At 36.8% G+C, this 14,614-nt stretch overlaps 1 protein-coding gene across 1 annotated transcript in view; it reads left to right on the forward strand.

Annotated features, from left to right (window-relative positions):
• The first annotated feature begins 2,915 nt into the window (after positions 1-2,915).
• Positions 2,916-14,614, forward strand: part of LOC114129200 (DNA N6-methyl adenine demethylase) — a 44,330-nt gene continuing 32,631 nt past the window's right edge. The window contains exons 1-2 of the mRNA XM_027993858.2: positions 2,916-3,276; positions 5,262-6,630. Of these exons, the coding sequence (XP_027849659.2) occupies positions 5,317-6,630 (1,314 nt within the window). The 5' untranslated portion in view covers positions 2,916-3,276; positions 5,262-5,316. The remainder of the gene's footprint in view (positions 3,277-5,261; positions 6,631-14,614) is intronic.

Consider the following 14,614-nt stretch of genomic DNA (forward strand, 5'->3'; position numbering starts at 1 on the left):
AATACTGTTAATAAATGTAAATAATGTAAAAATAAAAACTTCACTTATAAAATAATCAGTATAGTTATCATTTGAAACACATTTTTCAATTGAAAGGAACTAAAATACTAGAAAAAACTTCTAAACCTCAAACCTAAAATTAAATATTGTCTATTAAATATAATATTATTTTATAGTTTTTATATTATATTATTAGTTATTACAATTATTAATTGTGTAATTTATTCTAAAATTATTGCCATGTGTTATAAAATATTTTGTATATTTTTGTATTATTGTATTTTTGATTAAACAAAATCAAGTTTTAAATTAATTTCTAGCACATTAAAATATTTATGCAAAACAAGTATTAAAACTAAAAAAATAGAACTCATCTCAGTATTGATATCAAATCTATTGCGTACCTATATTATATCATAACTTACGTTATTAAATATTGATCGTGAAAATTCACGATAAAAAATAATAGTGGGATACTTATTAAAAAGTTTTGTTATAGTGTATTTACGGCACAGTGAAATTTAATTTAAAAGGCTGTATTTTATGAGTAATGATTTTTAGGTGTTTAAAAAATAGTTATTAAATAATAGGTACCTATACTGGAAAAAATGAAAAAAAGGATAAATTAATAACGATTATTTATGGTTCTATGGATGCTGCAGGGATGTATACAACCGAAAACTCGATGGACGTTTTTAGTGACTCCCAAAGGAGTAAACGGTAAACAGTAGTGTTTTTACAACTCAATTTTGATAAAGCGCATGTACTATGTACAATACCTATACATCACACCCTTGGCACGGGACTGCCAAAACTTAAAAAATATATTTGTGAGAAACTTATACCTCAAAAACGAATCTACTCCTAAAAGTTAAAAACTTTAATTGTAATACTTTCTATTTCTTTTTATTATTTTATATAACGATTAACAAGATACAATTAGATAAATATCAACCAAAAACGTTCGAAAAAACTGAGGTTATAGAAATTCATCAGTAGGCATTTGGACGAAAAAACTGTCATATTATATGGTTTTGTGTCAGTTTTTCATTTCAAACATGCAGATGACGTATTGAATATTGACGTCTTATTCGTAACAAACCGAAACGCGTAATGGTATAGTTTATTATTATTTCATAATCCGCACTCGTATTACAGTCGAGAATCATTAATTATTATAATATATTAAAATGCCTCAAATCAAAACTTTGGCAGACTTGATTAATTCTTCGACTGCAGTAAAAAAATACAACTACGCAACAAAGTAGCATGTAAGAACGTGGCGGTATCGTTGTTTTTTAATCACTATATAAAAACGAATAAATTCAATTATACCGATAAAAAGTACTATTTTGACGGCGATAGCGTCGGTACGTGTTGTTTGTGCTTAGAATCATCTTATTTTAAACAATTAATAATATCATGACTCGATCGGGTTAGGTTATAGGCAGTTAGGCTACAAGCCTTTACTCGACAAATCTTATAAGTTTTTGAGTTTCGGCAGTATAATTGTTCTCGATTATATATTTTTATATTACGTACGTCGTTACGCGTACGATTTATGTATGTAAGGGTCCTTTTCCACGAGCGTTTATGAAATGCATTGGAAGAAATACAAGAGTACCCATTTAAACGCGCGTGAACGCGAGGTCTTGCATCTACGCGCGTTTTTCGTTTGACGCGCGAGTGTTAAATTGTAAAAACGCTCGTGGAAAAGGACCCTAAGTAAACGCGAAATCGTACGCCCCGAGCACACACACAATATACCTTCGGCTCTAATTTACGATAATATTATAATATTGCAGTATACGCCACGGCGGTGACGAGCTCACTGCGACTGCCGACGGTCGTATAATATATAATATAATACATAATAATTTTATTTAATTGTTTTCTGTTCCTCCTCCTCCTCCTCGTCCTCGTCGCCTCCGCGACTACACACTCCTTCGCAATACGCGCCGTACGTATACAAAAGTTTACAAGCCCGTCCGTCATCGGGGCCTTTTGTTCGCCGCACAAACTGGTTTTTGTATTCCGATTAAAAGCAATATAATATAATAATTAAAACGGAATAAAAAATGACAATAAATAAATGAACTGCTCGGCATAACATAGTATTATACATGACGCATACGTATGCGTGTCGGTGGGGGGGGGCGTTAAATAGTTGCGCGCGGGGGCACGAGAAAGGGACGACGGGACGGACGGGGGTAAGGTTCTGGTGCACAAATACGGTATTGCATCACGGCGGCGGCAATGAAGACGGCATAGGCGAATGATGCGGCGGCGGCGGCGGCGGTGAACACTCGCAGCAGTGACCGCGTGCGTGCGACGTCGACGACGGCTGCACGCGGTGGTGTACAGCTGCCACCCCGCGGTGCGGCGGGGCGGCAGCGGAGGGGGTACCTAGTAAGGGGGATGTCGCCGCGGTTCCCCCCCTCCCGAACGGAGGCGTCTGCCCCGACGGGACGCGACGTCGAACCGATATCGGCGGCGGCGGTGGTGGTCATGGTGATGGTGATGTCGGTGATGCGGCGTGATACAATATGTGCTGTATAGTCGGCGCGAAAAAATAATATTAAAATATATATAATGCGTGTAGGTATATATATACGTATTATGATAACAATATAATATTATAATGTTTAGGAAAAATCGTATATAATATACGAAAACCTACCCCTCTAGCGGACCGGCCGACAACTACGACTCGGGACCGCTTAAGCGCGCGCGGTGGGCCGTCCCGAGCGCCGTCTGCGACGTGCGTATGCGCGCGCCGAACGTTATATTATGATTATTATTATTATTATTATTATTATGTACCCTGTGTGCAATGTGCGTCGTGCGTGATGCGTGTGTGCGTGTGCGTACGAGTTAGTGTGTGTGTGTGTGTGTGTGTGCGTAGTGGTGCCGCCGCCGCGTCCGTCCGTCCGTCGTCTACACCCAGGCAACAGTCGTGTCGCGGTGCGTGTGCGTATGCGAGCCCCAGTGAGTGGCGCGCGCGTGTGTGTCTGTCGTGTCCGTTTTTGTTGTCCGTTTTATGTTTGTGAGTAGTGTGATAGATAAATAGAATAAAAAATAAAAAATAATAATAATCAAAAAAATTATATATCGTTAAATGAATGTATGCTCGGACCCTAGTGTGCGCTAAAAATTTCTACTCGTCGTATAAAAAAAATATTGGAAAAAATTTATTTGTTTCCGCCGTCCCTTCGATTTTCGCACGACCAAAGTGCTGCAGTACGACACGCACACAGGGACTGCCGCACATCTTAAGTGAGTACCTCCTACCGGTTAAACGGTTAATATATTATAATAATACAATATGTATACAATTTTTTTTTCCAATACGTATTTAAATTATAATGTACGGTTTCTATTTACGAAATAAGATATCGAAATGTGACGTTTAATTGTGGCGATTATATATTATTATATTGTGTGTTGTTATGGCTTATATTAATTTGTAGTAGGTAGTAGATACTGCACGAATTATAATCTGACTTTCGTCGTATTGACGTTATTTTAAATATTTATAATATATTTTGTACTCTATTTCGCACGCAACCGATGATTTTGAATCCCGAATCGATAATACCAGTAAACGAAACAGCTTTTCCTGTTTCATTACGTTAATTTTCGTTTTCACGGTCATCGTCATCATTTATGAATTTTGAACCCTACACGTTCACTAACGGCGGTTTATGACTGCCGACGCGTTGCCCGCGAAAATTTCCCTCTCGATTCGTTTCAAAACATACAGCCGACCGTCGGTTCTACTGAAAATGAAAGCGCAATACCGGAAACATTCCGGTCTCTGACCCATTTATACATTACTTTGAAATTCCTCATTTTTGTTGAGTTTCTCACTTGAATTTTCTTTTTACCGTTCATTTTTTTATAAGTTATTCGTTTTTTTTTTTTAAATATTCGCACTCACGTGGTCGTCAAGGGTTTATTGATATTGTGAGTCGTGACGAACCAATTTTCGGTGCTCCTTTTAATTGTTGACCTGCTTGTTTCGACAATTTTCACTCATCGGCATTTGGTCGGAAAATAAATTATATCGTTATAATTGACTGTTGTCATAAGTGCAGTAGCAGTTTTGATCAACAGCGTTTTATATTTACTACATGCGTATATATGTGTATTTATATTATTAAACACACGTACATATATATATATATATATATATACGAATTTGTGTATGTCATTTTATTAAATAAAGTGTTTTTATTCAACAATAAAAACATCCTTCCTGATTAACCGACGTGCACTACCGCCGTCGCAGATTATTATTAATATTATTATTTTATTATAATGTGGACCAGTTTGTGTTTTTAACGCGGCCTGACGTTTAGAGTTTCACACGGAACGGTTTTCGGAGGGAAAAATTGTAGCTATAACATACCAATAAGCGATAACTGATATGGGTTTTGTGTTCATTTTCAATTAGTCGATAATTTTTTGAATTGGTATATAAAGTAATTTTGCAACCGACCATTGTAGACATTCCACAAAACCGTTTTCATGACGAAATCCATCGACCATTTTACTAATTCAATATAGGACCGAACGTGCTTGAGCGGAAAATATTTCGCATCACCGTGAAAACGAGGGAAACTTCTTGCAGGGGTGCGAGAATTTGTGTGGGATATACTTGTCTCTATCGCATTTTCCGCATCAACCCTCGTGTGAAATTACTTCGTGGTGTAGGTCGCGAAGTGTTTGTATTTTTTAAGAAATTTCACCGCTGACATTAATATCTAGTCTAGTTTATAAAGCAACAGCCGTGACAGATTTTCTGTAATTCATATACGAACCATTTACTATACACTAGTACTTAGTATTATATATTATACCCGCGCATGGACTTCGCACATATACATAAATCTTATATATACCTATTAGCTTTAGTGCGGTTAACGCACACACGATCTGTCTAACGAACTATAGTTCCCTCTCGTTTACCCATTATTATTATAACTGTACAACATCGGGTAGGTATAACAACACTTCGTTCGGCAATAGAATAGACCCCTTTGTTATTATATTATATACGTATTAGGTATATGTGTGAATGTAGTATATATAGGCACGTAGGTAACAATAATCCTGTGAATCTTGTTGGTTTGGAAAAAGAAACTAAATCATTCAGGACTGTACTAATATCAACACTTTACTTTAGATAAAATTTTTCAGTTTTTTTTACTGTCTTATAGATGTAATGCTCAATTTTTTTTTGTTTTAATTGTTTGTAGTGTACGTCAGAAGTGACGCGATGGGAACGTGACGCTGGCTGCAACGTCGGCTAGTATGAGCGAGGGTGGCGGGGAGGCCATGGCCTCATATGGTACGGCGGGTTACCCGCCACCACAGCCTGCCACCCCGTCATCAACCGTACCCGAGTCGAAAACACCAGGCCCGGCGCCAGGCCTACCGCCGTTTAGCTCGTTCTCAGCGGTCGAGTTGGCCGAAGGACTGGGCGCCCGACTCGGTCCAGGCGACGGCTACGACCCGACTACCGGTCGGATAATGGATATGCACTGGGACTATAACCCGGACGGGCTGCACAGGCCGGACCTATACCCGACCACCATGATCATACCACAACCTCAGTCGTACCGGCCGTGGGAGAGCAAGCTGGATGGCAGCAACTCACAGGATTCTATGTCCAAGGGGTCGTTTGACTATCCTCCATCGCCAGCCGGCAGCAAGTTGCCGTCGTTCCAATCACAGTTCAACTTCCAAAACGACCAGCAGCAACCGGAAACGGTTTCATTGACCACTCTGACACCAGCAGCCGTGTCACCAACACAGTCACCTGGTTTACCCAGCTTTCACACGCTGTCTACGGTGAACATGGCGGCGGCTACTGGACCTCGTGGCTATCCCACTCTGGTGCCGGGAATCCAACAGCAGTTCCTGGACGACCGGGCTGGCACTATACATTTGTTCCAGAGTCCACAATACCCACCGCCCCCACCACCACCACAAGCGTTCGCGCAGCAAAACCACCACCACCACCACCCCCACCAGAACACCATCATCCAGGGCAACTTTATGGGTGCCCCGCACCACCAATCCAACCAGGCAACGCTGCTGACGGTAGTGAAAACCGAACCAGTTGCTATCGTGTCTGCACAGATACCTAGCCACGTGTACCAGAACGCGGGTGGTACGTATATCGATTCGATCAAGATGGAAGACACACTATCACCACGTGGGTTGCAAGAGTCTCGGAAAAAAGAACGGCGAAAAGTGCGGGCGTCCAGCATGGATAGCTCGGTGGAGAGCGACGGTGTGGGCAGTTCCAGCGTGGAGAGCTCGGGACAGGTGGCCGCCGTGAGCAGTACCGCCGGTTTTAAGTCACCGCTAGTCCAGCACAACGTAGTCGGTATGACGGGAGGCGGCAACATTAGCAACGTGGGTGGGTCTATGATGGACTCAGATCACTGCGAGAACGGCGCCAACGGTATGGACAAGCAGACGAAAAAGAAGCGGAAACGGTGTGGCGAGTGTATAGGATGTCAGCGGAAGGACAACTGTGGCGATTGCGCGCCGTGCAGGAACGACAAGAGTCATCAGATATGCAAGATGAGGAGATGCGAAAAGCTCACTGATAAAAAGGTAAGCAAATAATATACCGTGGGAATCGTCGAGTACGACGATAAATTTTATTTGAAAAAAGCGTAATGCATTATAAGATAACTATTTATAATACGATAAGTCCCGCACGACTTACCTACATATCATATATGTATAATGTATATAGGTATATATTAACTGTACATATTAAGTAGTTGAAAGTGCGGCGTGACAATGGAAGTAACACGATAATTATTTAAATATAAATCCAATTTTTTTTTTAAATTTTATCTCCATTCCTTTGTTAATTTTTTTTTTACAAGACACGTAACACCTATATGTACTAAAACAATACGAGTCTCAGCCGATAAAGCGTGCACATACAATTATTTTACCGTATAATGTTGTCCAATTCGTGTAGGACGTAGGTACCTACCTATTTCGTATAAAGTTTATAATACTAACACGTTTCGTTTGCTAAATATAATACATAGGTATCCACTGTCACGAAAGTTTAAAACAGTACAACCCCTTCATGTGCTCATCGAGTGGGTGCACGCGGTGTGTACGTTTTAGCCTATATATGTACATAATATAGTATACACTACTGCAGTGTGTTGTTGTTTTGATGATTCGTCAACGGGACCTTCCCCTTGACACACATTACGGCGGCGGCGGCGGCGGCGACGGCACCTGCGTAACCCTTCGTCACCTCTGCCGCCCCCCGCACACATGCGCGCACGCGCGCATGCAGACGAACACTGTATATTATATTATATACTCGTACGGGGACTGGGTCCAAAGACAAATGGACGGTGATTAGTGACGACGAGTGCAAGGGCACTGGGTCAGAAGGTGGACAGACGTTGTCCGGTTTTCCGGATTGTTTACGTTTAAAACTTTTTTTTTCTCCAAGGGTGCGTCCGTAAGATAGTTACGTGTGAAACGATTGACAAAAAACAAATAACCATATCGCGTACGCCCGTGTGTTTATTCGTTACTATATTTACTTCCACCCACCACCCAATCATAAATGTTACGAAATGCTCATTAAATATACGTACTATACGAATCGTACAATTCAACAGCAAAATGTCTCAGGTGTGAGCTATTCGTGATATCATACGCAATTTATATGTTTTCGTCATAATGTATAGAGTCCGGAAATTCTATAAAATTTATACTGTTGAAATGTGTACTGTGCATAATGTATTCGTACCTTATAAATAATCATACAATATGCACGCTTTAAAAATATAACTATTTACCTACTTACTATACATATAATAATTTGTGTTTTTGCATATTCATGTAGGTACTTAAACATTTTTTTTATTTAAATTATATACATTTAATTTGATTAAAAGTTTTAAAAAAATCATGGTAAATTAATCATTATATTTCACTTTAATCATATAATATATTATACCTTGTAATTTTACGAGACAACTTAATTCTTATTTTCACATACAATATTATCGCATTAGAATCCGAAAGGTGCAAGATAATATTTGAAATTTACATTCACTTAACGATTTAAAAAACAAAACATATCAACAATTATCAAACCTAATATAAACATTATTAATTAACTTCCGGATACTTATCGTTACTATATAGTATAATAGTACTTATGGAGAATGAATAAATAATATACCGTATTTCGTAAGATATAATATAATGAACACGTATTTAATTTTAAAATCAAATTAGAATTACAAATGTTATATCTACGAATATTGAAATGTTTTCGCTTTGAGAGTCGCTTGTAAGCTCGTTACCGTTTGTTTGTTCTTTTAGTCGATATCAAAATTAAAAGAAAAATCCACACTAGGTGCTGCGTAATTTTATATTTATTATGAAGTACTTTTTTAAAAAATATTTATATAAACATAATAAACATTTGTGTGTTTTTTTCAGCCACGTGGTCGACGTATTTAATATTTTAAAATGTTGTCCTATATTAGTAAATTGAAAAATAAAGTACACAGTGTCTAATAAATTATTTGTACTTGTGTATTTAGGTGTCAGTGTTGAAAGTATAATAATAATTTAAAACTTTAAAATTCCAAAATTGACTTTCTAAAGAAACCTATAATTATTACGAATATTATAATCTATAAGGTATACGCATGCTATTTTTGGCACTTGCTATCCAAAAACAAACTCGATTTACTATAATATACACATTGATAAATATGACTTAAAAAATAAAAATCTTAACAACAGATGACTGATGTGTGTGTTATACTATGAGCGAGGCGCATTGCCGCGGTACTCACAGACCACGGACCGTAATCCTCGTAAGACGAGAGACTCGTTCATCACACTGTCGTTGAGGTTAGGAATAAGTTCCCAATAGACTATCGTATTATTGTGTTCGAGAATTTTTTCGTTAAAATTTCGTCCTACCGTATTTTTACCTATATATATTACGCTGAAAATGCTGAAAATTACAAATAAGGGTCGTTAATATGTAAATAATATCTTAAAAGTATCTATATATAAAATCACAAGCAAATTTACCTACATTATTTTAAGTTATTATAACATTCACTGTATTTGTGAGCGCCTGTAAAATACCGTTTGTATATATTACTTTTTGTGCGTGCATAAACGTCGTCGTCGTCGTCGTGTCGTTATAATATAAATATAATATATATATATATACATACGACGGCGGTAAAAGTTTCGAAGGGTCGGGAAAACGGACTCGGGGGGTGTTTAGATGAGTGGTGGGAGAAGTAAAAATGGTGAGAGCGAGTGAGAAGAAGAGTGAAAAAAAAATAAAAATATCGCGTTGGCCATTGGACGACTAGGTGGGGTAGTGGCGGAGTGGTGTGGGCGAGCGGAGGGCGCGAGCTTAGAGGCGGCGGTGATCGGATCGATACTACAGAGGCCTCGTAATGGCGTCGGCCGCTACGCGCTATACGCGTGTACATAATAAACGCGCGCCATCGGCAGAAGTAGCGACGGCAGCGGAATCGGCAGCAGCGGCAGCGATGACTCATTGTGCGCGTCGCATCCCTCTTTCCGATGTGTACAAGCCACCGCCACCGCCTCCGCCGCCGTCGTCGTCGTCGCCGTTGTCGCGGCCGCGGTGGTTTTGACGTGGTGTGTCGGCGAGCGGGCTGCGCGTTTGCTGTGGTTGTCAAAGGTTCGGGACGGCGAGAATCGCCTTTCGCGTCCTCGTTAAATTTATTCTCTCCCCACCAAGCACACCACACTTTCCGGGTGTAAATACACTATATACATATAGGTGCGATGGGTCCTATAATGTGCGTACCTTTAAAAGGCTATATATTTTGACGGCTATCTCAAAAACGCGTAAACGTCTATAATATTATATACGTGGGCAGAGGTGTAAACCCTTTATTGACACCTTACGGTTAATATATTATATTATTATCGTACACGAGTTAGGTGTTCTATGCATATTGGATGTTTAGAATATCCAGACTAAAATAATTTTTACGGAACGACTTTTAATATTTAAGATAATTCCAGCGTAGCTAGGTTGGTAAATTAAAAATTGTTTTCTCATCAAACCCGGTTATTAATAGTGCGCTTTTAACTTTATCGTCTATCGGCATATAAACACATGTAAAAATCTCGTTTAGAAAGTTCACAAGACCAAAACGTTTTGTTTAAAATCAGTAAAAATGCAATTCGGACTTTTGACTCGACGAAGTTAACTTTTGTATGTAATGTTTAAGTGGATGTGTTTGACTAGTTCCAATTTTTAAAATATCTGGTTATTCATCGGAAATGACCAGCGTCCTATGTACGACTTCCCATGAAAAGATGATTCAATCGTTGCTTTTGTTCAAGAACAAGATATAAGAAATTATCAACAATTGACTGTGTCAGTCGTCAGAAAAGTTATCAATGAAGTTTCAGGTACATTAATTGGCTCTTGCCATTCGATATAACAAATGCATTTTGGGTATAAGGTGGTTGAATACAATTAGTGGCAAAACTGTTAATAAAGGAATACATGGAACATTGCACATTACAGTGTAGTTCAATTGTCTAATTCTAAGACGTTAATGAGATTGTTTGTAATATATTTAATAGAAAACAAAAAGCTGTAATTTTGCATGGAGGAATTACTAATATATTTTTCAAATATTTCTGGATTTATTACTGGAAATATTTTATGATAAAGCTAAACTGCTAAGGAAAATTATTTTTAAAGCGATTGCTTTGAATAGTTCAATATTTTTAAATAGAAGTTATATTACATTTTTTCTGAGTATTTACTGTTTACTGTTTACTGAACACACCTCATGTGCGCAGATTTTACATTAAAACGATTTTAAGTAAAATTGTAAATTGCGCTTGAACTGACATTTTTTATAACACTTCTTTTTAAACGCTCATAAATCACGTACGTTTTTCTCATTCATACTTGTCGACTATTAAAGTATTCGGACAAAAGCTGTCTGTTTTGTGTATACCTTTATAGTGTGTAAAGATATTTAACAAAAATATCATTTATGTGAATTTAATGTTTTGATAAAATTATTATCGAATAGTGGCTTATACTGCTTATACTATATAGTATATTTTAAACCCACATAATTCATTTTATATAATGACATTTGTGTAACTACCTATACATATTTATATTATATATTTGAATTCGTATTATATCAGATGTTGATTGTATTGAAACTATATAGTATAAGAGCTTAAAACTAACTTTAAACTGCAATATTTTTTGATTATAAGGGCTGATATATCGTCAATAAAATGTTATTTCGTTATCACGGTACAAAAAAAAAGTCGTACTGTTATTTATTATAAACTAAAAAGAGGAATAATAATAAATAATCATATTTAATGTAAAATCCAATACCTCTCAAAATGTAATCTTACTATCATCCTTCTCCTTTATAAATTGTTTTGAACACAGAACAGTGCAGTAAGATGTCTTTTTGTGTCGTCTGATATTTCTCCTCATTGTCCTCCTGCCTGCCGTATACATGAAATTATTGTTTTCGTAGAATGGAACGGTACGTATATTATGTATTATACAGAACATTTGTGAATTTTGTTCCCATCAAAACTGGTCAAAAACCAAAACCGTTGGTGGCAGGCACCATGCTGTGTAAAGGTGTGCATGAAAATCGAGATTGGACAAGAAAGAGAAGAGCCGCAATATTGTCGTTTAGTCTACGTCTCATAAATGGATGTATAATATAACTATATAGGACATAGGCATGTATATAAATATATATATTATATTATGTACATGAGTTCATATAGCAGATTATTATCGGTCGTCTTAAACCACCCTTAAACCAACGCATGCAGACATGCAGTATACAATGCACAGAAATTCTTTTAGCCTGAAATTTGCATCATTAAGTCAAGTAAAAAAAATAATAATAATCGTTTAGTATATTATTATATCGAGAAGCTACCAACCGAAACTTCTAAAATAAAATTGCAGCTGCAGCTGTATATAGATCGACCGTCATAATACTTTATATTAAAAATGTAATAGAACTATATATTATAGTACATATATGATATATGTATAGTTTATATAATATATAGATCGATAATACGGGACGTAAAAATCATTCGAGGGGATTATCTGTGGCGGCTGGCTATATACACCGCAGAACGCATTTTATGATCGATTCAAACAATAAACGTCGGCCATTTTTCTCAGTGTTCGCTATTTTCCTAAATAGATTGCCCCTCATCCCTTATAGCATCTAAATCTACTATCGCATGTATAATAATAATAATTGTGAAATAACAAATTCGAAACACAGTGGTGGTTTTTCAATTGCCTCTCCCCCCATCGTAATCATCGCGGCAACGGTGTGCTTGAGCTATACAGGTATTGGTATGATATTATTCACCATCATGTATATCGTATAATATTATAATTTATAAGATATGTTTAGGTATATGCGTTTATAACATAATGTGTAAGCACTTATAAGGTATAGCTTATTTATATACGCATAGAAGTTTCCGATTGAAAACCGTTTTCGACAATTTTCGTAACGTTATGCGCATCGTTTGGTGAAAGAGTATATAGTAAATCCGAAATCGCCGATAAACTGCATTTACGAGAAAGCGTGTACATGACAGGGCGGATGGGGAGAAATCCCTTTACGACTTATATGACGTCATACTCTCGTACACCGTGTGTGCCATTAAAAACCGACAATGATACTGGCGACCAAGGAGACCGCACTTCCGCACGGGCCGCACACCGCTCATGTGTCTGGAGCACACGCATACGTAGTACCTATATATATATATACATACACACATGTACTGCACGCACACACACCGCAAACGAACACGAGACATCGTTTCCGGCAGCGAAGCCTTTTTTTCGTGTACCTATCTATATGGTACACTATAATATAATATTATAGTACCTAATACATAATATGTTCTAAATATTGTATACATTGACGAGGTATACCTACTTACTTGGGTAATAAGTACTTATTTACATATACAATCATTTTTTCACGTATAAATAGGTACCTAAATGATGGGACATCGTCATATCGATTAATAACGGTCGGGTCCACGCACGATGAGATAACATTTTTTTATTTTTTTTTTTATTATTATTATTTTTATTATGGCGTCTATAGTATCGTTATAGGTACGTGTAAAATTCTTTCACAGCGTATATAGTTTTCCGACGGTCAAAGAGCTACGATATAATATTTTCGTGTGACGATAGTGCGAGTTTCGCTGTTATTATTACCTATACAATATTATATTGTAAAGGTACAATACTACTTCAAAAAAATTTTACGACGTGTACTACGCGCGCTGAGATTACGTCCGCGGGCGCTGGCAACGTCGCACCGTTGAAGGTCAATGTTATAGGGTGAAAAGAGAACTATATACGCTGCCACCGCCGCCGCCGCCATTGCACCTAAAACCCCCCCTTCAACCCGCCTCGCCTATCGATAGGGTGACAAAGATTAAATCCCGTATATACATTTATGTGTGTGTGTGTGTGTGTGTGTGTGTGTGTGTGTGTGATGTTGGCTCTGACTACCCTCGAGTTCTCGCGAGCGTTTGTGCGTGTGTGCGCTTATTAAATATTCGCGAAACTGCTATATGATATTTTATTCTCTTTCTCTCTATTGTTGTATTCACTTATATGCGCGCACAATTCATAGATATATTATCATTCGAATGATATGGTCGGTTTAAATATATTTTGTAAACGTATAAATATAATGTATGTATGACTATAATTTCACAGATTGTGTAGCACGCGTATACCCACGGCGTATAGTAATATATAAACTGTAACTGCGCGACAACCATTTCGTTTAATATATTATTATATCGTGTGATGCTAATAAATTTCTCGATATAATAAATCGTTATTAAACCGTTATGGTGTTACGATGGTTTTTAAGCGATACTCGTAATTTCAAAACTCATATTTATTTTAAACTATATGTTGGTAGGTATAATACGCGACGCATTATTTAAACAAAATGAATAACGATTCGTTTTACAATCAATCGTAATTATTTTCATAACTGTTATACTCGTAGCACGAAATCAATACAATTTTATTGTAGATTTTTTTGTGTACCTATATAGTATTCAAAACATATGACATTTATTTTCATGTTATTATGATTTAATTTATAGTATGAACCTATATAGAACTGAAAACAAAAAAAAATAATAATATAGGTACCTACCCAGTCGATTTAGTGTTATAATTGATATTTTTTTTAGATTGTTAACGAAAATATTAAATACTAGTTACTACTATGCAAATATTAAAATTCATACATATTTATTACGTAAAAATTGTACAATATTGAAGTCATTACTCGTATTTCTGCAACTCAAACTTTCAAAAATACAAAGGCTTGATGATTGGAATTATTTTCATCACACTTGAACTTTAAATTACTGAGAGTCAAAATTTAAGTCAACATATAATACGTTCTTTTAAATCTATAACACGTTGTCCAGATATATAATATATTATATTTTTATATTATAT

Source organism: Aphis gossypii, chromosome 1 (genome assembly GCF_020184175.1).
Source record: "Aphis gossypii isolate Hap1 chromosome 1, ASM2018417v2, whole genome shotgun sequence".
Taxonomy (NCBI): domain Eukaryota; kingdom Metazoa; phylum Arthropoda; class Insecta; order Hemiptera; family Aphididae; genus Aphis; species Aphis gossypii.